The sequence below is a fragment of the Eretmochelys imbricata genome, chromosome 9 (genome assembly GCF_965152235.1).
Source record: "Eretmochelys imbricata isolate rEreImb1 chromosome 9, rEreImb1.hap1, whole genome shotgun sequence".
Taxonomy (NCBI): Eukaryota; Metazoa; Chordata; order Testudines; family Cheloniidae; genus Eretmochelys; species Eretmochelys imbricata.
Window position 1 is genome coordinate 24,438,662 of NC_135580.1, and position 27,933 is coordinate 24,466,594.

General features: G+C 41.1%; 1 protein-coding gene across 3 annotated transcripts in view; it reads right to left on the minus strand.

The window, feature by feature from the left end:
- Positions 1 to 11,978: 11,978 nt before the first annotated feature.
- TIPARP (TCDD inducible poly(ADP-ribose) polymerase) overlaps positions 11,979 to 27,933 on the minus strand; it is a 61,783-nt gene continuing 45,828 nt past the window's right edge. For all 3 annotated transcript variants that reach the window (XM_077825910.1, XM_077825909.1, XM_077825911.1), the window contains exons 3-6: positions 21,435 to 21,603; positions 19,221 to 19,402; positions 12,957 to 13,232; positions 11,979 to 12,580 (exon numbers count right to left, since the gene is read on the minus strand). In XM_077825910.1, coding sequence (XP_077682036.1) covers positions 12,133 to 12,580; positions 12,957 to 13,232; positions 19,221 to 19,402; positions 21,435 to 21,603 — 1,075 coding nt within the window. In that variant the 3' untranslated portion in view covers positions 11,979 to 12,132. The remainder of the gene's footprint in view (positions 12,581 to 12,956; positions 13,233 to 19,220; positions 19,403 to 21,434; positions 21,604 to 27,933) is intronic.

Genomic DNA, 27,933 nt, shown 5'->3' on the forward strand with positions numbered 1-27,933 from the left:
CAGAATCAGCACCCCATCGTGCAAGGTGCTGTACATGTACAGAATAGGACATAGACCCTGCCTTGAAGAGCCTACACTCTAATTTAATACAAGGCACAAGTTAAGTTAACACATAATAAGAGGGAAGTGGGGAGGGTGGGGAAAGTAAAAGCAACACGTTGAGACAGGCCAGCTGTGACCACAACTTGTGGGTTTCAGATCATTTTTTAAATATAAATAGAGATCAGCTATTCCTACTGGCCCTCTAAGTAGCCACTGGACCTGATCCCAAACCCAATGAAGTAAGTGGAAAGACTCCCACTGACTTCAGTGAGCTTTGGATCAAGTCCATTATCTTCTGATTATTCTTATAGCTATTATGTTAGAAGTGGGTCCCGAGGAAGGGTTTGAAGAGGGGCAGGATTGTGTGAGGAGGTGGCCCTTGTGCAAGCAGTTGTGTGGAAGAAAGGTGAAGATGCTTGTGTGAAGCAATTAATCAACATAATTAGCATCTATTGGTGTCTCCTATTCCTTCTGCCAAATTCTGCTCTCAGTTACGCACAGGCAAATGTTTTGAACTCCTTCATGGCTCTATTGCATGGCTGTGACTGAGGACAGAACTTGGTCTCTTATGCAAACTAAACTGCATTGCTTTAAGAATGTGACTAGACCAACCTTTGTAGACAACTCCCAGGGTATGTCTTCACTGCAGAGTTAACTTGGGTGATCGGCAGGGTATCAGCAGCTAAACTGCAAATGCCTACCCAAGTTAGTATCCTCATTGGTGCTGTGCTCACCCGTGTGTGTCGCTAGGACTTCTGGGGGCATATCCCTTGGTTCTTTGTCCTGCAGTAAAATGAGCCACTCTATAGTTCTTCCCTGCTGAATTGTGGGAGAAATTGTCTGTGTTCCCTCAATTCTCTCCCGAAGGACATTCGAGGACTATCAGTACTCGAGTAATTTAGCTAACGTTCCTCACTGCAAAGTCTGAGGTAATATACAAACAAACAGCATTGGGGCTCTAGATAATACCACCAGCCAGGCCAGCTAGCCCGGGTTTAAAGCCCCACCACAGTTGGGTCAGAGGGTTTGGTATGCGGATAGGAGTGACATTAGACGCAACACCCAGACAAGAGCCCAAGTTAACTCTGCAGTGAGGACCTACTGCTAGGGGTCCATGAGTTTTTAATTGCAACTATGGGCTCAATTCTCTTCTCATTCCACTGATCTCAGTGACATTACTTCAGCCTTACACCAGAGTGAGAGGAGAATCAGGCCCTATGCACTCAGTGTGATCATGTAACTTGATCACCATCTGGTAAGAAGTTGCTAATTTGATAAGTCTTTGAAAGATACTCTGTACTTTCTAAACACGTTGGTATGGAAACAACATAAATATTGTCAATACCCTGCAGTGCAAGCAAGGACTTTTTATCGTCAGCACTTGCAGCTATTTTTATGAACTAAAAAGGAAATTCTAAAATATAGGAAAACCTCAACCATCTGAAATCACAGGGGGCAGTCAGTGCACTTGGCTAGTTGGGAGAGAAATGTGGGAGTTGCCAATGTATATAAGACTCACTGGGGACCAGGCCTCATTTGGGATGACAAGGAGTTTTGCATAGCTCAGGTGTGGGTGGAGTGTCTAGCAGAGCAAGACAGCTGCTTGTGTGCAAAGGTTTCTGCTGGTAGCTTTCAAGCTCAGTGGCGTTGGAACAATTTGTACAGTGGGGGTGCTGAAAGCCATTGAACCAAACTGTAAACCCTGTCTCTGATGGAAACTACTTCAAGCCGGGGGTGCTGCTGCACTCCCAGCATCCCTAGTTCCAGCACCCTGTTCAAGCTGATGTATGGAGGAAATATTCACTAGAATGCCTTCAATCCAACAGAAGAGAGCTTTCATATCATACCGTGTGTGCTAACCCTGTATGACACCTACCATATTACAGGTCACGCAAGCTGCTCCCCCTACTTTAACATGGGAGGGGACTGCAGTCAGGGCAGTCTCAGTGGAAGTTCCTCAAGTCTGGAATTCATTTCCCCTCTCAGCCTGGCAGATCCCAAGGCTGCTGTTAGTGTTCAGGGTAGCTGTAAGAGACACCTCTTTTCCCAGGCACATGAAGAGGAGAGAGTGGAAGCTCACAAAGGGGCATTGGGGGGTCTAGAAAGAGATTAATAGTCTCTATGTGGCCTTCATCAATATAGGATCTGAGCACCTCACACCATTAATGGATTTTATCATCACACCTGTGAGGTATTTTGAGAACCACTGGATTAAGTGACTTGCCCAAGTGCACACAGGAAACCAATGGCTAATATGGGAACTGATCTTAGGTCTCCTGAGTGCCAGCCCAATGCCCTTATACCTAGACCAGCTGAGTATTGAGTGTTGTCATGGGTGGATTGACAGATCAACTGGAGAACAGGGAGCATGGGAGGGGGGTATTTATCTATCTGTCTCACTCTCTCTCTTTTTAATTGTACGTAGTTTAAGGGAAAGTGCATTTTTAAAACAAATAAATGAGGAACAGTTTGGCGGTATCACTGACTAACTAATCTCAACAAGCATTTGCCAACATATGATCAGAAATATCTGTTTTCCTACACACAAACCACACAGAACCCCTGCCACACCAAACAAAAGCTTGATTTTGTAGAAGTTCCCTGGGGGCAGAAGAGGACCAGTTAATGTCGGATTCTTTAACGGACCAAAGATTTTTCATGACATTTGGAAAAGAGACCCTCTGATTTTCTCGTGCGAGGCTTTGTACCTACAAAGCGTGCACTTCATGACAGAGACATGTTATGACATGCTGGTGTGCATTCCAGACCAGAGAGGGGCAGCATCACCCCTGCCCTGAAAATCTGGTGCCCCACAATGCTTTGCTGTAGCTCTCACCTGGCTTGCTCACAAACAGCCAAACAGCATGGAGGTAACACCATGAGCGTCCGTGTATAGCTGCAGCTTGCCAGACACACATCAGCTACACTCTGGCTTCCACCAGCCTTGGTTACCACTTGCAGGGTGATCCCAACACACTTTCAGTCCCAGATTTTCCCCCCAAAAAGTGTATTCTGCACTGCCCCAGACAAGGGTCTGGTGGTGAAAGAGGTTCCATGCAGTTGTTTGCTAAAATGCAGATCAACCTGCTCCTATCCCCTTCCTTGCCAAAGAATGGCCACTTGTCAGGTGACCTCCCATCAACTTCGATGTCATCTGGCTATAGGCATCAGCTTGTCCTTTGTCTTTGAGAAACAGACTTAACCACTCCCCAGATTTGTCTGATAACCACACTTCAGACATGAGTCCAGCTCATATTCATAACTTTACATATAATATTGCTATGTACATCGCCCCATGATATTATCGACCAGCAAATTGTTAATTTTCAAATGATACCTTACAAGGCATAGTTTGTACAAAGATTAGTACAATGGTGTGTAGGATGTGTGAATACAGGAGTGCATCTGGTCACACATTTCTCCATTCTCACGTTCTGTAGCAATCCTGTTTGATGGGGAACTACTGAAAAATAAGTAAAATTCAGTCATCTGTACTTCTGCAATAAGACAAATGGATTCAGACTGCTGGGTTCCACCAAAAGACTCTGGGCTCAATTCTCTTCTCACTAAAAAACAGTTTTACACCCATGTACCTACACTGACTTTCACCAAGTTTCTCCTCTGACTTAAGTTGGTGTAAATTGGGAGTGACTGCAGTGCAGTCCGTGGAGTTACATGGGATGTTTCTCTTCTCTCTGACCCAATGTATCAGGTCCTCTGAACTTAGAGGAAGCTGTATGTGAAAGTTCAGCATTTCCTCTGATGGCATTACGAAGTGCTAACGCACTGTTAGCATGGGGGGAAAATGAAGAAAATAATCATTACAAACAGAGCTTTTCAAATCACTCAATCTGGTTCCTATACTTGGGAAACACAGAACCATAATTTAGAAGATATTAATGATGTCATAACATTTAATGAACAGTTAAGAAATACCGCAAATGTGTGTTAGGTACTGGAAGTATTTGCACATACTTGTCTGTTAGTAGGATGCTGGAAATAGTGGTTATACAAACCATTTTCAGGGGATTATTGATAGAGGCCTCCAGAGCCTTTCACCTCCATGTCACTATTTCAAATCCAAACCTGACCAATAGCAATAGGAAGCTGTTAACATCCAATGCTGTTTGCTGTCCCAAATGAAGTGAGGGTAGAGAGTCTCAGTCCAGTGCCCATTGAACGAGTGTCCATATCACAAATATTGCTCTCAATGGTATTGGTGTTAATCACAAAAGGGAGACCAAGGATGACTGGGTTCAGCGACTGAGCTACCTTCCCACCTCCTTGCTCTCTACGTAGCGTCAGAGTACACTTACATTTAGCTTGCTGTAGCAAATTCTCCAGCTTGCACATTCTCCTCCTTGGACATACGATTCTGCAGTTGAAAAGTGCTCTTTTTTTTTTTAAATAAACCAAAAGATTGATGGGAAAATCTTCCTGCCAGAATGATCTACTGGAATATGGAAGTCTCCCAAGGAAACTAGTGGTACCCCATCACTCGGGACACTTGAAGGCAGGGCTTGGATTGGGGCAGATGACATGCAAGCATCTCTTCCATGCTGCCTTCTTGTTCTTCAGAATGTAAGCTTTCACTCGGAGGGGCGGGGCTGGGGGGGGGGGGGGGGAAGAGGGAGATGTATGTAGGGGTATGTCTTTGTACAGAGTAAGCCTGGGTCCTAACCCTGGTGTTGTCCCTAACACAACCTGCCATTATTCACAAAAACCTCTGGCCCAGATTTGGTGGTGCTTTAAACCTGGGTTAGCTGGACTGGATTTAAGCTTGAGCCTAGTTTCCACTTTAACCTACCCACTTTCCAGTAAAGACACAGACTAATCAATCACACATGCTGACACTCCTCCAGTGTCTTCCCACAGTTCCCCCAGGTCATATTTTCTTCCCCTCCACCTACTCTCTTCTTCTACACCAGAAGTCTCCTTCCAGTTTCTATACACAAGGCTGACATTTAACCCCCACACTCCACAGGCCTGGCTACATTTCTACTGCTCTTCCACAGCAGTTGAACAGAGATGCCCCCTGGGAAATCATCCTCCCAGCGTGCTGCCACTTGCTGACACCAAGGATCCGGTGGATCTCTGGTGTGAGGTCAGGAAGACCCAACATTTGGAAAGATGTACCTGAAATCAACAGTGCTTTGAGGATATCTCCAAGAAGCTGGCTGAGAAGGAGATTCACTGGAAGGCTTCTGACTGCAGGGAGAAAATCAAAGCCCTGAAGTCCCAGGATCACAATGGCTAGTCATCAGTAACGGGCCTGTTCTCTGATGAGGTGCTTGGCATGGCCCCAAGCACCAAGTTCCCTTTCCCTGCTGGTTGGGGTTTTGGGATTAGAGGCGCTGGAAGGATCAGAGGAGCTGGAGCAGAGGCTGACTGTTTCAGCGCTCAGCCAGGACAATCCTGGCTGGAGTCACAGCACGTCTTGCAGGGTGGTGGGGGGAATTGGGGAACAGCCCAGGGAGGATGAAGCAGAGAACTAGCATTGCTGTAGCTGAGTAAGACATGGGCTGCCACTGACTATATGTTATTGTTATAAGGGGTATTTCGACACAAGGTAGGACGGCTTTGTTTATGACTAATCTCACTACTTCACTGGGGGACGTGACATGCTATTAGGTGGAATCTGTAAACAAAGATTCACTTGAGGGTGGGTGAACCTCCATTTTCACTGCCACTGCTTCTTCCTTTCCCTCCCCGACCACATGCGATCCAAGATGGATTCTAAGCTGGGGAGCTAAACATGCAACTGGTGATTTAGGGTGGCGCACACTTGAAAAGCAGGGATTACTAGCACAAGCTGAGCAATGCCCACAAGCAGGTGGCTATGTATAACTCTTAGTGTGCTTTTTCTCACATTGACACTAGCATTAATGTGTTTTTAGAGGCAGCCTAAATACTAAGTCCACGGTATGACCTGTGGGAGTCTGAACACCAGAGTACTATTAAGATCGAACAGTACTACAGGTCTAGGGGTCCGGCTGCCCTGGGTGGGAGAGAGGGAGTTGCAAAAGCATACCTGGTGGCGATTCTATGCATCCTACTTGAGAGTTCTGATGTTTGCCCAAATTTTACACCACTCCTGGGTTATGATGCAGGAGGACTTCTCAGACAGAAGGAACTCTAGAAACCTGACCGATTGTTTAGGCAGAGCCAACTTCCCATGTCTCCTTTTGTAGCTCAGTAGGCCCCTCCAGCTTTTATGGCCTCAGCACCGACAGCACAGGGGGATTCCATAGCTATTAAAACCCACATTAGCTGTTTCCACTACTCCCTGTCCGCATACAGCCTGTGTGATCTCAGCAGGGAACACTGCCGCCGTTGCTGCCTTCTGGGGCGGGGAAGGAACAAGCTGCTGCCAAAATGCCCTGCTCCATGTCTAATGCCCTGCATCTGCTGCTGTTACCAAAAGGAGTTGTATTAGTCACTACAGCAGGGACAGGTCATCTGCCTGAGTCAGTGCCAGGCCTTGCTGCCCACTGGGCGTGGTTACTTCAGTGAGTTGCCGGGCTAAGAGCACTTCTACACAGGGGCCCACGAAGAACAGACATGTTCTCCCACAATACACTGCAAAAGAATTCATAGAGCACCACAGCTTAGGGAAGCTCAAAAAGCCATGGGATATCCCCACAGAAATCCTAGCTCCTCACATGGGTGAATGCCGCACCAGTGTGGACACAGCCACCTGGGTCTGTCCTGGGTAGGGACTGGTAGTGGGGATGCTCCACCAGAGCTAGCCTAGCCTGGGCTAATTGCAGTGAAGACATACCTGTCCCTAGCAGCTATTATATTTGACAAAATAGTCTCAGCATGTGAACAGAGTGTAACTGAGGTAGCAATGTCTGCTCTAGGTTCTTCCAACCTAGGCAATAATTCAGGGAGCTGTGAACTACGCTGTTCATTTCAGTGGGTGCTAACTGTGATTCACAATGACAGTACCTTGTAAGACAACATTGTTAACTATTTCATGGCTCATCACAGTAAAGGAAAGGTGGGGAGGATCATATGATGAAGAATAGGGAGTGACTTGTGTGGGTGGAGCTTATCCTGTGAGTGGAGCTTGAAAGAGTACCAGTCCTCCCACCCCCCACAATTAGACCCCCCCACTACTTAAAAGAAGCCCAGTAGAGAGGGAACACTGCCACATGGGCAGAGCTACTGATGAGAGGATCGATTATGGAGCACACAGTGCTAAAATCCCACTCTGATTTTATATTCTACAAGCTACTGTAGCAGGTAATTTCAGTTCAGGAACAGTTTTGCAGAGGATTTAGAAGAAGCTGCCCCTGAGAGAGGAGAGAGTGTGGGGTAACACAGCCAGGTAGCAGCCGCCACATGTCAGGTTTTCATTTCCACAACAAACCTGACTGCCAGTTTGATTCTCACTAACTGTCCTTGAAATGCATTTGGAAATGCTCTCTAGAAGCTCTCTATAGTCCACCAGAGGGTGGGGGAAGGACAGACTCAGACAAAGGGAGAAGCAGGCATGATGTCTCTGAGACTGAGACCTACAAAAGTAAAAAGGCCATAACTCAGAAGGTTGTCTACACAAGGAAGTTTTACCAGTTATACTGTTAATTATACTGGTATAGTTAAACTGATAGCTTTATATTAGTATAATCCTCCCTAGGGACACTCAGTCCAGAAAGAGAGTGGCTTTTTTGGTTTTACTTAAACTCCTCCCAAAGTGACAAAGGCTAAAATGAAAAAGGCACTCCTAGGCTAAGCCTGGCCACAGAAGGAGCTAGACAGGTCGAAATTCACACCTTGCGTTATACCAGAGTAACTTTCCCCCGTAGACAAGTCCTCGGATGTCTGAGTCCCCCAGCTAGGTAGTATGCTTCAGTACAATTGAAACATAAACAGCACCAAGTGCATAGAAGAAAGAGAAATCCTTACCTAATTCTTTGAGAAGCACAACACCAGCAATATCTTTCTCCTGTCTCTCTTGGTCACCCCTCTCTGTCCATGCAAGGCCGCTCCCTATTTGGCTTCTAGGCCAAACAAACACTGCTGCCTACCATCCTCCTGCAATCAGAGCCACTGCAGAAAAGCAGCTGTGCCCAGTTAACCACTTTTCTCCAATGTGGTGGTTGTGGCTTTACTCCCCCCAGAGGCCATCCTCTCAACTCTCCAAGAGGCCTGTGCACCCCACAACAATCCTGGAACCCCGTAGACCCTTATTTTCCCCTTAACATTCCTACCCCAAGTAGAAGAGAGCTGGATGTTGCTTTGTCTGGCACCTGTTAAATCTGCTCCTTGAGTCAGCTAGCAAATCTACACAGGGCCCTGGGGTAGTGACAGTGTGGTAAGAACCTTAACTTACACTATTTAGCATGATTCTTTGCTGAGTCAGCCATACTCAGATAAAAGGCAGAATCCTTCCTGCTGCTTTGCATAGGTATGAAGGGTCCCAAGCACAGAGGGTATACCTGGGTTCTGCTGTGCAGGTGGGGGAACAACCTGTGGTGATTTGTTCACAGACACTCCACACCTTCTGCACGTTGCAGAGATTTCCTTTAGGACAGAGGGAAATGCTTAGGATGGGCTGGGATGGTGGTGAGTGGATGTGCAACTACCAAACTACTTACACACCTCAGTGGAGCAGAGGGTGGGCTGTGCTACAACGAGTAGGATTAATTTATGCCAAGATTTGCTACTTAAATTTGATGACTTTGCTAGGTGGAGCTTCAGCTCCCAAGCTCAACACTCTTCTGGCGAGCCAAACAATGCATAATTGATAGTGTGCAGTGTTATCCTACTAGGGCAGCTACATAGGCGCCGACTTTGTGGACGCTCCAGGGCTCAAGCATCCACGGGGAAAAAATAGAGGGTGCTCAGCACCCACCAGCTCCACAGTGCTGATCAGCTGTTTGGCGGCTGGTGGGAGGAGCTAGGGGGAGTGCGGCGAGCAGAGGGCCAGTGGGAGGGAGCGCAGCAGTGGTGGGAAGAGTTGGAGTAAGGGGTAAGGGGGGGGCTAGGTGTGCAGCACCCACCAGGAAAAATAAAAGCCGGTGCCTGTGGGCAACTAACAGCAGGGCAGTGGGGTGAGAGTATGCAGCGTTGGTGACAGAGGGACTCTTGTGTCTCTGACTTATTAACTATCGGTTCTACTAGGCCCCAAGGAGAACATGGATGCAAAAGGGTATTGGAAGGCAGCAAAGGAACAATTCCAAAGATGTCTGATGAGGCTCTATCGCAATGCAAAGACCCTAGAGCCTGATTCTCCTTTGTAAAATCTGAGCGTAGACAAGGCAAGTTGCAGTTTCACCTCAATGTAGCTGGTTGAGGTGAATACTCGTGGGGTTCACCTCAACCACATACGTCAAGGTGAAACTAAACTCACTCTGTCTACACTCAGTTAACATTGTAAAATCCAACACAATAGTTCTCTTTGTAAAACCACTTCTTAAAACTCTAGTGTAGACAAAGCTTGTAAGAAACTTTCCATTGATTGTGTCCTTGAAGTATTTATCAACTGCACTGCTGAACTGAGACTGAGTTAAACACTAGGACAGCACTGTGTGCAGTAACACTGATTAATATGTTCATTGTTCAGATGTCTGCAGGAAGTGAAGTATCTTGTGGAATTCTAAATGCTACAGAATGTGTCCCCTTTTGTATTACAACAGCATCTCAAGAGTCACTCAGGTGAAACTAGTAGATTAGGATACCAAGTGATTGGCTTAGAAGATTTGGAAGGGGACATACTTGCTCTTTACTTGTTCAGATTTTAATGGATTTTGAATCGTAGTTCTAAAATGACTTCAGATTCCAGTTTAAAGATTTGTAATAAAATATATCTACATAGAGAGATTAAGTGTAATGTTACAGGCTCAGGTAATCAAACTTAATTGTGAACAATTCAACTAATGGAGCCTGATCAAAAGCTAACTGATGTCAATGGGAGTCTTTCCATAACACTAGAGAGCTTTGGATCAGGTCTATAATGGTTACTAGTATGTTACATGTGACTTGTTTTCAGTTATAGTAATATAGGAATTGCTGCACTTCTATTACCATTGGCATGGAGAATGCTCTCTCTTCCCTAGTTCATCTCTTTAAAATGAAAAGTCCCTGATTCTTCAATGAGATCTGTGTGAGCAAATCCCTGCATCTGTGCGAAGCTTAGTTGAAGCCAATGGGGCTTTGCTCATGCAGATCAGGTTAACAGATTTTAAGATCAGAAGGGACCATTATGATTATCTAGTTGGACCTCCGGCATAACACAGACCCTAGATCCTCATCCGGTGACTTCTGCATCAAACTTTTGTTTGGGCTACAGCATATATTTAGAAAGACTTAAAGAAAGAATAAAGAATCCACCATGTCCCTAGGTAAGTTGAAAGCTAATTACCTTTACTGTTAAAATATTGCGCTACATTTCTAGTCTTATTTTGTCTAACCTCAGCTTCTGACCATTGAATCTTATTATGCTTTTTTTTTTTGCTAGATTGAAGAGCTACTATCAGGAATCATGCTACTACTTGTACACCATGATCAAGTCACCCCTTAACCTTCTCTTGGATAACCTAAACAGATGAAGTCTCTCACTATAAGGCAGGTTTTCCAGACCTCAAATTATTCTTGTAGTTCTTTTTTGAACTTTTTCAATTTTTCAATATGCTTTATGAGATATGGACTCCAGAACTGGAGACTCGCTAATATATGTATTTTAACATAGAGGCAATGCTATCTCCCTACTCCTACTTGATATTCCTCTGCTTATCTATCTGAGGCTCATGTTCTCTCTCTCTTAGTTACAGCATTGGACTGGGAGCTCATCTGCAGATGGTTATGTACCATAATCCCTAAATCCTTTTCAGCCTTTCTGGATACTATCTCCCCTCTTGTAACTATGACCTGCCTTTTTTGTTTTGTTTTGTTCCTACATGTATGACCTGGCATTTGGCTGTGTTGAAATGCGTGTTGTTCAAATAAGCCCGTTTTACCAAGCAGTTCAGATTGGTCTGTATAATTGACTCATCCCGTCATTATGTACTCCACCAGTTTTTGTGTTGTCTGCAAATTTTACCATCAATGATTTTATATTTTCTTCCAGATCATTGCTAAAGATATCAAATGACAGTGAGCCAAGAACAGATCCCTATGGGGGCCTCACTAGAAACATCTCATAGGATAAGGATTCCTCATTTACAATTACTTTCTTAAGATCTATGAGTTCACCAGTTTAGCGGTCTTCAAAATTAATGTAGCCCACATTAATTTTTTAAAATTAGAATGTCACACAGGACAAAGTTAAATGCCTTTAAAGTCTACATATATTATGTCAACTGTTACCTTTACCAACCAAACTTGTAATCCCATAAAAATATCAAGTTTGTTAGACAAGACCTATTTTCCATGAAATACTTAGTCCTGCCTTGAGTGCAGAGGACTGGACTAGAAGACCTCTCAAGGTCCCTTCCAGTCCTAAAATTCTATGAAAATCATGTTGATATGCATTAATTAGGCTACCATCCTTTCATTCTTTATGGACTGCATCCCATAACAGCCTTTCTATAATTTTGCCCAGGATCTCTGTTAGTTTGACTGGCCTATATTTAATTATGTGTCATCCTATTTAAATATTGGCATAATATTAGCTTTTTTTCGGGCCTCAAGAACTTCCTTAATGTTCCAAAATTTGTTTAAAATTCAACATTAGTAGTTCTCGGCTGCAAGTTATCTTGATCCTGCATTTAAAAAAGTTTAAGATTTTGGGATCAGGACATTAGAAATTTTCAAGTCAACTATGAACCAACAATTATATGCATAAGCACAACATAATTTAAATAATTTAACCCAAACATTTTTTTAAACATGAATATTTACTAACATAAATAAACAGGGTTTTATAACAAAAGGATGGGGAAATATTTACAATTTGCGCATATATAATCAAACAGCAAGTGCACAACTGGTCACTTCAGGATTTTTTCTTTTTTATTTTTTTAAGCCCTCCTCCAAGCCACTAACTTTAATCAGTTCTGCAAAGTCCATGTTTTTTCACAAAAACTACTATAAATGTCAGATAAAAGTTCATTATAATGAATAATTTAGCAGCATGAAGGATTTTCAAATGGAGACAGTGTTACTAACTTCTTCATACTGAACAACAAAATAAGGGTAGCTCTGGTCATCGTTAAAAATGACAAAGATCTGAGGTTCAAAGTAATTGTCCACACAAGAGTCATAAAGGTCACTGGTGATGCTGCCAGGGTTCACAGGTGGAGGTCTTCTCATAGTATGATTGCCCACTGTGTATCTTCCTGTCAGTACTTTAGCCAAAAACATGTAATGAACTCCTTTGGGTGACCTTTTGGAAAAGTTATGAGAGTAGCTCGCCTTCCTGGCAAAGTAACTGCCTTGTCCAAACATGGTGGCATGCTTCCCACAGACTCGTGGATCAAAGTTGTGCTTGCAGATTCCATCCACTACGTCCTGGGAGGTACCATGGAACAGGTGCCTTTCATTCATTATTCTGTCAAACCCTGTCATTTTTTTAGACATATATTCCCTTTTCCTGGAATAGAAAAAGAAAAATGATGAATTTTCAGTGCAGCTCTATGAATTAAAGGTTCTCCACATATTAGTGTTATCATCTTGAATGTTAGAACTGCAAAAGGGAAAATGAACACTTCTTCAATATGTCAAAATAGAGCACATAAACCTTCTTACACACAAGTTTTCAGGAAATATGTACACTGATGTTTATTTTTCAAGCAAAATTATTCCACTTAAAGCTGTTGCTTTTTATCTTTTTTAGACGAGATTTGGTTAAGTTTATATATTCTATTTAACAATCAGATTATATTTCATGTCCAACACCATCATTTCTTTTTTATTTCAGAAGGAAAGTTTTCCAGCATGATAAAAAAAGACTATTTATATGGACTCACCTTTTATATTTCTCCCAGAGAAACTGATTTTGCACTCTTTGTATTTTCAAAATTCTATATTTGGTCTCTGGCACAGTCTTGTGAAACAGATTGTAAATGGTTCTGTAGCTTTTATCTTCCTTAGAAACAGGCACTTGGATGAAGTCCTGAGCTGGATCCATACTAATCCAAGTTTCAGGATAAAGGTTTGGAGAGGTAATAGCAGTCGGAGATAAGACTTGTGAAGAGGCTGGTTCAGCTGATGTAGAAGGTATTGGAGGATTGCCACCCAGAGTCCTAGTTTGAGAAAGAGAAAGATTTTGCATTTAAAAAAATCAGAAATAAGACTTTCAAACTATGATTATTTAGTTACCAAGGTTCAGACTAGATTTTCACAATGGCCCTTCTGACCTTAGTCTATGAGAATCTCTTAAATGATTGCTGCTTTACAGCTATACGACAATGCAGAAGTTTATATAGCTCAAATTCTTGTTTAAAAAGGGCATGCCAAACATTGTATCTGCTTAGTCCCTAGTCCTATGTCTAGTCAAACCAATGTCAAAACTCTCATAAGCTTGCCTGAGTACAGAATCAGTTCACTAAGGGGGAAAAATCTCAGTGCAAACACCACTGGTGGAAACCTATTGTCATAGTAATTAGTAGGGCTTCTAATCTGCAGAGAAACTTAGAATGAGTTGCTACATGGGTCAGTGGCAGATAATTGTTTCTAAATCTCTCCTACAGATAGAATGCTACCAAATGGAAGTGGAATTATTTTATAAACTTTCTGTGATTCATTAACCATTTCCGTTAAAAAGAAAAAAAGAACAAAAAAAGAACACTTTGATAACTCCCTTAGAACACCTTTCAAGAAGAAAAGGCATGCATGATTTATGATCCTGGATAAATAATGGGTAAACATAATTAATACCACAAAAGATAGCTGAATTTCAGTGTTGCATATTATTGTCCTGAGGAAAGCTCTCTAGAATTAGTTGCTTTTACTTGCATAGGCCAGAAGCATATCTGCATTTGTTTATTTTCTTGTCTTGGACCAGTCTCTGTTGCGGGGAGTGCTGCCAGGTAAGAAGTGACACGTGGAAGGGAGGAGCAATGCTGCTGTCTGTAAAGGCTGTGGCAGCAAAGGACCATTCATGCCAGAGGGAGGAAAACTGTAAGTGTTTGCTACACATACATTTGGCTGGATTTTTAAAATGCACAAAAATAAATACAGAGGGTGAAATCCTGGCCCTGCTGAAATCAATGGGAATTTTGCCAGGGATTTCAGTGGAGCCAAAATTTCACCCATTGTAAATAATTCCAGTTCTGAAGCATGTTTCAGGCTTGTGGGCTGGTACATTTAAGACTTCCTAAGTTTAGATAACTAGCATAGTATCTGGCTTATAGTCACCTGATTAGGGACCTGAACTTGCAAGCCTTATCCAACTGAATTATGCTTGCTTAGTTGAGTAGTCCCATGGTTGAAGTCGGCTGTGCAGAGTCAGGTTCTATGAGCTTAAAATTTGAGGGCCAGATCTTCAGGTGATGTAAACAGGTGTAGCTCCACTGGAGTCAATGCAGCTATGTCAGTTTGCATCAGCTAAGCGCTTGACCTGAACTCATTTTATAGTTGCCAGACTCAGGCACTGGGGAAGCAGGCAGGAAGTTGATATGGACACTTTCCTCTGATTCCAGGGCCACGCCACGGCACAGGTGATCAGTAAAGAGTAGTCATGAGTAAGCAATACCACTTGGCCAAGGTCAAATTATGAAATTGCCAATCTCTAATTTAGAGCTTTGAGACACAAGGTACAGCTGTGTATCTAATCCCAAGCAGTGGAGCTCATATTAAGCACACCCTGAAAGTTACTATGTCACTTTTATTTTACAAAACGTATCACTACTGAAACAGGGAAAATCTGTGTCCTCTGGCTAGGAGGACAGACAGACCTGAGAACATTCTGTTTATCAATTGGCTACATTAGAGGTGAGTTGAGTTTTGTCTACATCTCAGGCCAAATCCTGCCTGCCTTCCTTATATAAGTAGTTGAATTTAGGTCAGTGAAACTCAGTGGATGGGAAAGGCAAGCAAGATTTAGCTCCCTATGCCAAATTTGTGGGTTTTTTTTGTTTTTTTTTTTAAAGTTTACTATGGCACTATCTATCAAAGAATTTCCTGAAGGCAACACTATTGCAGCCAATTTCCTTTGGTTAAAGTGTAGTTCTAATTGAAAATTGTGTAAAACTGGCAATTTCTTACTCAACCAGTCTGCTCTCTGTGTATTCAGAGACTCTTTACAGACTAAATTATTTTCTCCCTGCCTTTTCCAGCAGAGCCAACAACTATGGGAGCTGGATTCTATTCTTGTTTGTGCATTATCAGCAGAATTGTCAACTATGTTCTGATTGCAGAATCTTTATTGTTGGTGATGTGTAAGCTAGAAAGAACCCAATGTGACTTTCTGATTAAAGGCTGAATTTACAGGGCTAAAAAATAGTTAGAAAAGGCTGTTTTTTAAAAAAAACTTACCAGATTTGATTTGGGTCTCTGAGAAACAACAAAAAACAGTGATCTCCATAAGACCATTTTTAACAAGATAGATTTAAGTGTAGTTCTACTCTGAAAAGTATCTCCTTACATAGCTCTCATCTGTTGTACAATGCTGAAAAGTAGAACAACTAGCCAAATTCTGGTCTCAGTTACAGCCCTATAAAAACACAACTACTCCATTGACTTCAGCTCTGGATTTATTTATACCAGTTTAACTGAGCTCAGAATTTGGCCCACTATGTTCATTAATAGTTTAAAGGAAACCCAGAGGATGGATTGTAAATGTCCCTTCCTAATGATTTTGTAGTAATTGTTTGTGATATTACAATGGGGGTTGGGTTGTTGTCCTTTTGCTCATAAGGTGAAAAAGGTCAGTGGGTAACAAAAAGTTACAACAGAACCTCATTAATTCACGCTAGTGATTGGAAGACCCCCTGCAAATTAACAAATGTTACAGATTCGAGAGTAAACAAGCAAACACAATAAAAACATTAAGTGATGCAATATCCTTACCGTACTTTGTTCCTTTATTTTGACAAGTATAAATTAATTGTAGGTATTTATAATACATGAAAAGTCAACATTTGTCAACCATTATCAGACATTTATCACCACTCCTATATTAAGGATCCTATCCTAAACTTAGGATCCTATCCTCTCTCTTATTTTAGGTATAGGAAAAAAGGGGGCAATCACTGTTTGTAACTGGTGGAAAATGTTGACTTTTTAATGGCAGTCACTGTACTTGATAGTGAACTAATGAAGTACTATAGAATACTTTATAAAGTAATAAAGTCTGAATACTAAGACCCCCCCATCCCACCCTCCACAGCACACTGCTATCTTTCACTAATAAGTGGTGTGAGATCACTGGTTTATTTGTGAAAATCATCAGGTCTCAGGGGTACTGCCTTAAGAACTAAGGAGGTTTATGACAGGACAGTGGAAATTTCACCATGAGGTCACTAAAGTCACTGGGAGCTGCAGATGCTCAGTATCTTTCAGGATCAGACCCTTAAACTGTAGTAAAACAGGCACTCAGAGCAAAATATCAGTTGGAGATGAAGGAAAGCACCTCATGTCTTTATGTTCCCCCTAAGATTAGAATCAGAAGTGTTATAACTAGAAGTCCATGTTTTTATGTATTTACCCTTTTTTCCAATTTCGTTTTATAGTTCTTGGTTTTCCCCACACCAGACTATAACTGAAAATATTTTGAACAATTACTTGTTTCAAGGCCCTGAACAAATTAACGTTCACCTCACAATTATGATGCTATAACAATTCAGCGAGCTAATGAGCATTCTAGCCCTAACACAGCAGTTAAATCTTCTTTGATTGGCCCAGCATGACAAGCTGCCAGTCAGACTAATGACTTCCACCCCTTTGCTAAGAGGACAATATGTTCCTAACTACTGGACTCCGACAATAATGTTTCCAGCTGTGCTGGTGAGATCACAAAAATGGCATTTTTATGAGTTCTAATCAAAAAGGACTACAATGCAGCACTTTTCTCATTTGGCCTTTGGGCGAACAAGTTCACCCACAATGCAGAGGATGATAAAATAAGGCATGCTTTATCTCTAATTGTTCTTGAAAATGATAGTGTTTTTAAACATTTGTTTTTTATGAAGCCCGGAGCTGATGGCTTGGTGATCACTAAAGAGAGTGAGAAGCAGAAATATGGACAACAGTTTGGCAAGCTTCAAATACATCTGTACCTCTCATGTTCAGAAGCCCAAAAGGTACATCCATAAATTATGTCCTTTTTTAAAAAAAAGAAAACAACAAAAACAAGCCAGCATCCCCTAGTGGGAAGGATGTTATTCATCCTGCAAGGTGTTAAGTACATAGATGCCAGCATTGTGAAAGCCTTGGATGGCAGGATTCTCTACATAAGCTGGGAGCATGGGGACAGGAAGATACTCAGCCACAGGAGGGCCACGACGGATTCGGGTGAACTTGATGAGGCTTTCCCTCATGACAGCAGGCCGGTCCTCCCCACCTTTCATCCACTCTGAGAAACAGGGGCCAAGAGTTCCCTTTCACTCCTTGCCTCAACCCTTCCTGCTTACATTAGAATGCATGGAATAGCTGAGGCAGGGAGACAAAGGAGGAGCAGTCAGCTAAAGGTTGGCTCTCCACAGTACCACCTAGTAGCCGGAAGCGGAGAGCTCCCAGGCCAAGCCAGTAGAAGTAGGGACTTCAGAAATTACATTGTAGTATCCAACATTGCTGATATTATTGTGACATTTTTGAAAGTACTGACTTGAAGCATTGGACCAAATCCTGCCCTGACTTACATCCCATGCAGCTGGAGTTCTACCGTTCCACGGTTTGCAGCATGCACTAGATAGAAGTACAAGAGTGATCCCATTTAAGTAACTAATCAACAACACAAGCTGCTACCAGAAATCAGTGCCTGCTCTCCCGAACAAGACTTTGCCTGAGCAGAAAGGATGCCAGGGGTGGGAGGATTGGAAGGCTCCTTATGCCTTCTACCAAATATGTGCACCTGTGTAGAGTTGCACACTATTGAAGATTAGATTTTGAGTACAGGCTAGAAATCATATTCAAGGGGAGAAGATGGCTACTCATGGGTGCAGTAAGTTAAATACAGACCCAGTTTCTTCCTATCATGTCCCCTACATTTTGCGGCCAGCACTTTCCAACTATTTTCTGGTATGCCTTACTTCACTGTAAACGATAGATTTACTAATACAGCATTCAATCATTACTCAGGCAGAACTCCCAGTGATTTCAATGGATTGGGGACTTCAGAGGTTTGTGCTCAGCTACAGTAGGGTTGTGCCCTGTAGGCATTCACTCCTAAAGAGCCAGGCCAGAAAAGGCCATTAAACGTTGGCATGCCATTTCCCTGCTCCACTGGTCATGGAACACAATCCTCCATGATCAATAAATCAATATATTTCAGAGATAGGCTTGAACTTAAACCTCAGCTTCAAACATTTTGAAACATAATGCACATTGAGCTCTGGAATTCACAGCTCAGGCTGATTCCTGCTGTGGGACAATGGAGGGTCATTTCAGAATTGGCACTGAACTACAGTACAGTGCTATAATTGAGATATTTTGCTACTGTTATTATTTGTTACTTTTCAGTGAACATCTCCAGTCCATGCCCAAGGAAATCTACACTGTGCATGAGAAATTCAGAGAAAAGAACTTTAAGCCTAATACTAGAGTTATTCTTTGCTTCCACTTCTAAACTGCTGAGCAGCATTGCTGTGGGCTGTTAAATAGTTGTAGAGTTTCACCACAGAGATGGCTGCACTAACCGTGTGCGGGGTGAAGTGATTCTGCTACATGTTTATAAATCCATTGGTGACGTTTGCAAAGCTTTGGGATCTTTCTAAGTGAAATCTATGGTCCTGGTTCAGGAAAGCACTTAAGCATAAGCTAAGCATTAAATATGTGCTTAAGCACATTTCCTCCATAAGAATGCTTTACTAAATCAGGGCCCGTATTTATACATAAAAAATAAGTATCACTCATTCATAAATCCTACTAGATTGAGTACCAAAGCACTTGATTTTGAGTTCAGTTGCAAGCAGTAAATAATACTGGACATACTGGCTAGGAAAATCTAGAAATAATAGATAAGGAAAAATTCCCTCTGTCACGTGTTAAAGAAGGAAAGTAACCATTGTTGAAGGATCTTTGAAAAGTACCCTTTCACAGTAAAAAGTTTCCACCCCCCATAGGATACCTACTGTAAGAATGGCATCAGCACAACACATGAGCGAAGAAGGGGTCTCCTCTTAATTTCTCTTCGGAAACATGCGTTTTGTTGGAAGCCATCTTTGATGTTCAAGATATACTGATTGTGCCAGGTAACAAACCGAACCTCTTTCAGACCCCGATAGTTGGCTTCTTCTATCAATCGTACAACAGGCTGTTTGAGAAAGAAAAGTTACCATAACTTACTTTTTTTTCCTAATGCAAAAGAACTAACGTTGCTTCTATCTTCAACTGTTTTTGTAAAGTGTTTTTAATATAACAGTTCAACTACCCAGCTAAAATGTTAAATGGGTATTTGTCTAATCACATTATAAACCTCAAATGTCTGCTTCAGAAGCACTAATAAAATGGAGAATTACATTTAATGACTTACATATTCATTTTATTCATTTGCATTTAGATTGTTCTTCATTCAAAGATCTCAGAATGCTTGACAAATTTAAAATAAGTCTCACTATACTCTTGTGAGAGTGAGAAATACTAGCATCCACATTTTACAGAAGGATAAACTGAAGCACAGAAGGGTTAAGTGACTTGCTGAAGCTCCTATAGCAAGTCACTGGTAAAGACAAGATTTGAACACAGGAATCCCAGCATTAAACCATTCATCTGCCTTCCCAAAGTGAGTTTTCAGAACAATGAACAGATCAAAATGAAAAGAGTTTTCCTTTAAGGATAGATCTCTATATAACATTCTTTCATACCTTAAAATCAGTTTTTGAGGGATTAGCCACACTCCCCTGAAACTAGCATGTTTTAATTTGCTCTTAAATTTGATAGTACTGTATAGTTTTTTGGTCTGGTGAAAAAAATTTCCCTGGAACCTAACCTCCCTATTTACATTAATTCTTATGGGGAAACTGGATTCGCTTAACATCATTTCACTTAAAGTAGCATTTTTCAGGAACATAACTACAATGTTAAGCGAGGAGTTACTGTACCTGTTAGTCAGCTTCCACATTTAAAATGTTATCACAGGTCACTTGTGGAACAAAAGTTCAGCAGAGCACAGTTCTCATTTTATTGCTGTCTCTGCTGGCTATATGCAATATTGATTCTATTCATCAGTCCCCCTGATGTTTAAGTAATCTTCTACGTTTCTGTGGCTGTTTCTAAAGGAGGAATTGGAGACTAATGCACAGAAATATTATAAACCCTTGTGTAGAAAAGTGCAGTAGTGTTCTCATGATTCTGGTGACACTGAACTAACTAGTTTCATTCTCCGATACCAGAGGATTTTGGAAACATTGCTCTCTGAGCCCATAGAGACTCAAAAAGAGGAAAGCATTACAGAGGTTTAGTGGCTCTTTAGATTTGGTTCTCTACTTCTGTGTTTTTACAGGAACAAGTCTAAGCTAGGTACAAGCTGAAAATAAATCTAATCCTACAGGACCAACCTATACCCAGCAGCTCTGCAGCTATACAAGGGGAAAAGGGCACACAGGAGGGAGTGGTCTGTGTTGTCTGAATGGGTGCTTTGCTTCTGCATGCTGGGGAACTCAGAAGGATTCTGCCTCTTTGAGGCGCAGTCCCTCTTGGCAATCCAACCTGGGGCAATGTGGCTCCACGCTGTCTCAATGCAGGTGCCCCTATGGCAAGATTAAGCTCAGCAGATGAAATTCAATATCCTGCCCCAGTTCACTAAAACCAAGTAAATGAGTTTGAGCAGGGGAACTATGTGGAGACTGGGGCTGGGAAAAACTAAAATACACTGCTAACCTATAGGTAGGGGTTAAGTAGTCACACAGCTGCTACTCCAACCTCTGCACTAGCGTAGTTGATTAAACCAACAGGAAGCACCCTCACAACACTTTGGTCAATGAATCTGGCCAATGACAGAATCACTGGCCTAGTCCCTGTTCCTTCCCTGCCTCAGCCCACAGCCCCTGCACTTTGAAGAAGGACTGCGGTGTTCTGCAGTCCTGGAAGCTTTCTATGGCCATAAGATGCAGAGTGAATTTTGACCACAGAGAAACAAAATCTTTGCTCTGCTATACATCAATAGACTTGCAGTGGAGATGAAAACTATCCAGCCCCCTGCAAATGAAGAGTATTGGCCCCCTGAGAAAGGGCATCAAATATTATACAGATACTACACTTGAATGATACCTACTCCACCTGAGCAGGTGCTTCCAATATAATTTTGGATTTTGGTCCAAAACAGGTTTATGGAAAGTTTCAGATACCTCTGAGTACTCTCTCCAGCCAAAGTGGTCCCTGCAGAAGTATTTCCAGACTGTGTAGTAGTTGGAATTGGAACTGGTGCAGGATGGTGTGGACAGCCTCCGCATTTGGTCAAACTCAATGGTTTCATACAAGTTCATAATATTCAGATCTACCAAAAACTCATGTCCCCTGGAAAGAATAAGAAAAACAAAGAATTTTCAATTTTTAATCCATCCAAGAACAACTTGAGGGGGAGAGGGCTGGAAACAATGCTATTAAAACATGTCTCAATTCCACCAGGCTTATCCACTACTGGCAAGCTAAACTAAGGTGGAACTCTGAGCACTCAGGGTCAAATTCTGTACTCATACCTCAAGCAACCACATGGACTTCAGCAGGGCTGCATGGGATGTAAGTGGGCACAATTTGGGTCTCCCTATTTCTAGCCAGATGATGACAAAACATGGCTGTGTACAGCATGAGCTAAAACATCTTGGGGCTGTGCATCGGGGTCAGGAAGTTCCAGAACTCCAGGTTGTGTATCTGCTACTCCATACCTTAGGATGCTGCAGGATGTTTCACTCTCTCTGGATGGCCAATGAGGAGGAAAAGTAATGGAGCCACAACCCTGCCTTCTCTCCACCCTCTTTGTAGAAAGTGTTAGGAGGGGGTTGTCACTGCACTCATCCTCTTATTATAGGGACCACCTATTCCTTGCTTAGAGAATAGAAGAGGGGAAGGTTCCTAGCTCTTCCTCCAACACACACAAGGGCTATGTGCAATCTAACCCTTAATATATCAATTAGGACACTGAAGAAATATTGTATAAGCATAGAAAGAAAAGAAACCTTCCTAGTACAGAGATATTTGTTCACTATAGAGGAGTTATGGAAAGATCAATATATGCATCCTTGACATTTGTAGCATACTATCAAGCAAATACATCACACAACCCTGTTTGATGAAGCAGCCAAATACTATTCAAAAGGTTACTCTTGTGAAAGTTAGTGCTTCAGGGAAGAAGCGGAAATGTAAATGTCTCCAGATGAGGAGCATCTGCTGCTAATCCACCGGAGAGTTCAATTATCTTCCATCACATGTGCGGGAGAAAAGAACTGGCATAATATGAAAAGAAAAATTGATTTTACTATTATGAAGCTTACTCAGAGAAATATTTGCTTTTTGTTCTGCGCTGTATTGCCGCTACAAAATCAACACTTCAACATGCAACTTTATATAAAGTAATTTGGTGCTTTCAGAAGTATAATGAGAGAAAATTGATATTACCTATGAGGAGTCGGAGCCTATATTCTTTACCTCAAAGAATTGGTTGTTATGCTGATGTAGGAGTCATGTTTAAATGTGGCGTCAGTATGGTTCAGCAAAAATGGCTTCTAACACCACTTGGCCAGCCATTAGTAAGGGAGATAACCAATGTTTTAAAGAATGTTTTGCTCCAAGCAAACAATTCCCACTGGCCAGCCAAACTATTGAAACCAGTTTCAGAGGAACAGCAAAGATAGTCTTGACCCTCAAAGTTTTGAATTGATCCAATCTAAACATCTCTCTCAAATTTGAGGGTGTTTGGATTTGTGTTCAAAAAGGCTATTCACATAAAGTCTTTAAGTCCCATCTCCAGTTGAAGCTCCATGTACACAGATCCCAAGTAGAGTTTCTAAGCCAGTAGAGACAGGGCATATGGGAATTTTCTTGCAAGACTATAGAATGGGGCCTAAGCAGTGGTTTATGAAATTATGAACTTCACCTCTAGCTGATAATAGCCTTCAAAGATCTTAAAATATTCCATTGTCCTTAATGAATGTGTAATGGTTTATTTACATAAAATATTTATGACTCAGATGTGAATAACTTTATTTATAGTGGTGGGATAGAATGTTAGATGTTTAACTCATGTTGAGAAGCAACTTACTTCTTGCATGAGTAGCTCCTAGTTGTAAGCTTTTATGGGCAGGGGATATGTCTCATCTACATTCTATAAAGTGCAGTATAAATTTTTACTGAGATACACGGGTGTTTAGTAATACAATAAATAATATTTCTTCTTTGACAATTTGCATATTTTCATAGTTGTTTGAAAAGAGATGTTTTTGGGAGCCACAGCAGCAAATCACAACATTTGTGCATATACTGGACTTTCTGCCTAGTGTTTTGAAAACAGGATTCCATTTTCTATAAACTGCCATAAAATTATTTTACAGCAAGTTTCTGTGTTGTCAGCCAATAAATAAATAATAAAGCCAGGTAACTTAAAAACTACTGCTTAGTAGCCAACCGAGAAATACATCAAAGATCAGAGGTTTATTAGCAAATGGGAGCTTAAACCTGGACATTCAAAGGAACGAACGATTCCACAGGAACACTGATCACAGTGCAAAGAGACAGCTTTGGGGGGGTCAAAGCATACCTATATCTGTCTTTATAAAATAAATGATCGATTCTTGACAGGCTGCACAAAGCTGCTTACACAGTATCACTCCACCCTTACAAGAAGAATCAGATTTCTTTAGTAAATGACTAGGATTAGCATACTGCCTAGCTAATGCTGTTGGTTTTCACTTATGAACTATTTACATGCTTTCACATTTTGATAGTTTTTCACTAAGAACTAATAACTCAGATGAATGAATCTTTTGAGTATTATCAACATAGCATTTAACCCAATGTAAAGTATTTCTTTTTTGCACTGACTACAGCCAGCAAAAACATGTCTAATATTTGAAACGTATATAGTTTGTTTAAAAACTCTTGCATGTTCAACTCGTAAAAAAAAAAAACAACCTGCCATATTTGACACTTGTTATAGCAAAAGTAATGGGTACTTAAACATGAGTTAGTGGCATTTTATTGATTTGCTTGAGAAAGGCAGGAGAGACTGCAGCTTATCTCACGTCATTGCTATGCATCTTTCAGTCTGTGTTTTCCTATCAAAGAATCACAAGGAATGGATCTAAATCCTGAGAGGTGCTGAACACAAGCAACTCTCTTTGAACTCCCAATGGGAGCTGTAAGCACGCAGCACATTTCAGGATTTAGTATTACTGTTTCTGTGTTTTGTTGGCAGTTAGGATCCTGAAGTGCTAGAACAGGGATCGACAACCTTTGGCACGCGGCCTGTCAGGCTAAGCCACTGGCGGGCCGGGATGGTTTGTTTACCTGTAGTGCCATAGGTTCGGCCGATTGCAGCTCTCACTGGCCACGCTTCGCTGTTCCAGGCCATTGGGGGTTGCGGGAAGCAGCAGCCAGCACATCTCTCAGCCCACGCCGCTTCCTGCAGCCCCCATTGGCCTGCAGCGGACAGTGGGAGCTGCGATTGGCCAAACCTGTGGACGCTGCAGGTAAACAAACCGTCCCGGCCCGCCAGCGGATTTCCCTGATGGGCTGCTTGCCAAAGGTTGCCGATCCCTGTGCTAGATGCTTCCCAGACATACAAGAAGGGACAATGGCCCTTGCTTCCACGAGCTCCCAGTCTAAGGAATTGGCCCAGTATTATTTGAATGAATGCTTCATGGTATTGTTTTTAGCTTAGCTCTCTTTGTTCTTCAGTATGCTTTTATATAATCTTTAAGGACAGGTATGAGAAAAATACAAAATGATTTTTTTTTTATTAACAGAATAGTTCCACCAGTTTCACTCTCCTAATCACCCTGGGCCAAATTCACCCCTTTTCTAACTCCACTGAAGTCAACATGGAGTTACACCAGGGATGAATTTGGCCCATTTCATTTCAGAGAAGTGTGATTCACTGCTGAGAACTTTCAGTCTCACTGCAGCAGTAGAATTGTGTAATAGAATGTCTCCATCTGGTAAAAGTTCACCTCTTTCATATTTATAAATTACTACATATAAGGCACGTTTTGCAAGTTAATCAATACTGTTATCTAAATGATATCATGTCATAGCCGTGATTCTAAAAGGATTTCTGTTGAGAAGATAGTATAATGTGCAAAATCTCTAGAATAATTAACCATCTGTTCATTACATGTATTGCCAACATATGAAATCATTCCAACCTGAATCTGGGTATGAAAAATAACTAGATCCTAAAAAGGAGGGCTATTTTAGTACTTTCTGTGTCTTCTTATCAGTACCTCCTCCTACCCTATGAAATCTTGATACACTAATTAAATCTGACGATCCACAGCATATTTTATCAATGCATAATGCACAAAACACCCACACTGATTCAGAAATGCGTCCCCTTATCCAGCATTATTTTAAGAGTAATATCCTATACTTTAGGAAAGAACAGTATGTACGAACCAAACATTGCATATAAATGATAAAAAATAGGGCTGTCAGTTAATCACAGTTAACTTATGATTAACTAAAAAAAATTACTCGCGATTAATCACACTTATAACAATAGGTTTCAGAGTAGCAGCCGTGTTAGTCTGTATTCGCAAAAAGAAAAGGAGTACTTGTGGCACCTTAGAGACTAACCAATTTATTTGAGCATAAGCTTTCGTGAGCTATAGCTCACTTCATCGGATGCATTCAGTGGCAAATACAGTGAGGAGATTTATATACACACAGAACATGAAAAAAATGGGTGTTATCATACACACTGTAAGGAGAGTGAGTATGATGAAAATGAATATGCGTCAGTCCGCATTGCTTTGGATAGTTATCAAGCAAAACCCATGATCAGCATGGAAGCATATTCTCTGGACTGGTGATTGAAGCATGAAGGGACATATGAATTTAATGCATCTGGCACGTAAATATCTTGCAACGTCAGCTACAGCAGTGCCATGTAAAGGCCTGTTCTCACTTTCAGGTGACACTGTAAACAAGAAGCAGGCAGCATTACAATTTGCAGGAGATAATCAACCTTGTTTGTCTGAGTGATTGGCTGACCAAGAAGTAGGACTGAGTGGACTTGTAGGCTCTAAAGTTTTATATTGTTTTATTTTTTAATGCAGTTTTGTGTACATAATTCTACATTTGTAAATTCAACTTTCATGATAAAGAGATTGCACTACAGTACTTGTCTGAGGTGAATTGAAAAATACAATTGTTTTTTAAAGTACAAATATTTGTAATAAAAATATAAAGTGAGCACTGTACACTTTGTATTCTGTGTTGTAATTGAAATTAATATTTGAAAATGTAGTAAACATCCAAAAATATTTAAAATAAGTGGTATTCTAGTGTTGTTTAACAATGTGATTAATTGCGCTTAATTTTTTTAATCGCTTGACAGCCCTAATAAAAAATAAACCGAATAAGAAAACCAGCACTACTTGTAATAAATTACCAGTGTGAACCTGCTGAAACTGAATGCAAGTCAAGAATACATACACTTTCTAGAGTGAAAAAAGCACCTTCCTGGTATGCAGTCATTTTGTTCTGTAACAATAAGCTGTAAACTACTTTATTTGAAAACAATGTGTGAAATCTTGAGGATATCATTTCCGTTGAAAAGCAGAGCTATATTATCTGAAGTATTTGCAAGCAGCATTGTAAATGTGAGTTTTTGTGTGTAAAATTTTTCATGACAATTTTGCAATTCTGTTTCAGAGGATTTTTGTTTTTTATCTTAAAATATACACTTACCTTTGTATATTTTGACACAAAAATTCATCTTTGAATAAAGTATCTAATTTTGAAAAGACCAAGCATTTTTTGTTTGTTTCCTTTTCACAATAAGACTGCTTTGGAATAAAACATGGGCTCAGATTCACTCCCAATTTATCTTACTTTGAAGCCAAAGCATGACACATTGCAATTTTTAATCCACAAAATTCAGCCCTATTCACAAAATTGCAGTGAAATGCAAAAAAATAAAAAGCAATTTTAAAAATGTTTGGTGAATTATGTATACAGCTCTATTTAGATGTCAATATTTTCTTTGATAAAGCTCTTTACTTGGCAAATATTGCTGATTTTACTAACGTGAGTATACAGTGGACAAAGATTTACAATAGTCTTATATCAATGCAAATACTGTACAGAGTAAAACATAATCCAAAAACACAAAGAGCCATATTTGCCACCCAAAATGTGTTTTCAAGACCACAGCCCTGCCTAAAATATCACATAAGTGATAAAGTTCCTTGGAGGACCAAAGTCATAAAATGTTGAATGCTGCTAAACAAATTTCACAGGCATCCAAACCATGGCTGGTTACTGATACATTACTTTGATGTTTCTAATAACATATTTAACGGTGCTAAAATACAGAATCTGACATATACTTTCAACTGCGTTACAAGGTGATGAGAAATAAAGAAGTACTATGCAATATTGATGAGCTGTATGAGGGAAATTTTTTTATTAATTTTAGGGGAATTTACTGAACTCTGTGGTTGTTTTAGTAGTGTCTTGGTTGCAGCAACTTAGACTTAACGGGTCAACTTTCCAAAACTCAGCATAATGGCTGCACATAGAAAACCCTCAATATGAATGCACAAATCATTTAATTGCACCAGCAAATGGGAACTTGGGAGTTTTTCTTATGACTTTTCTACTGACAGTTCTTCAGCCAGAGCAAAAGGG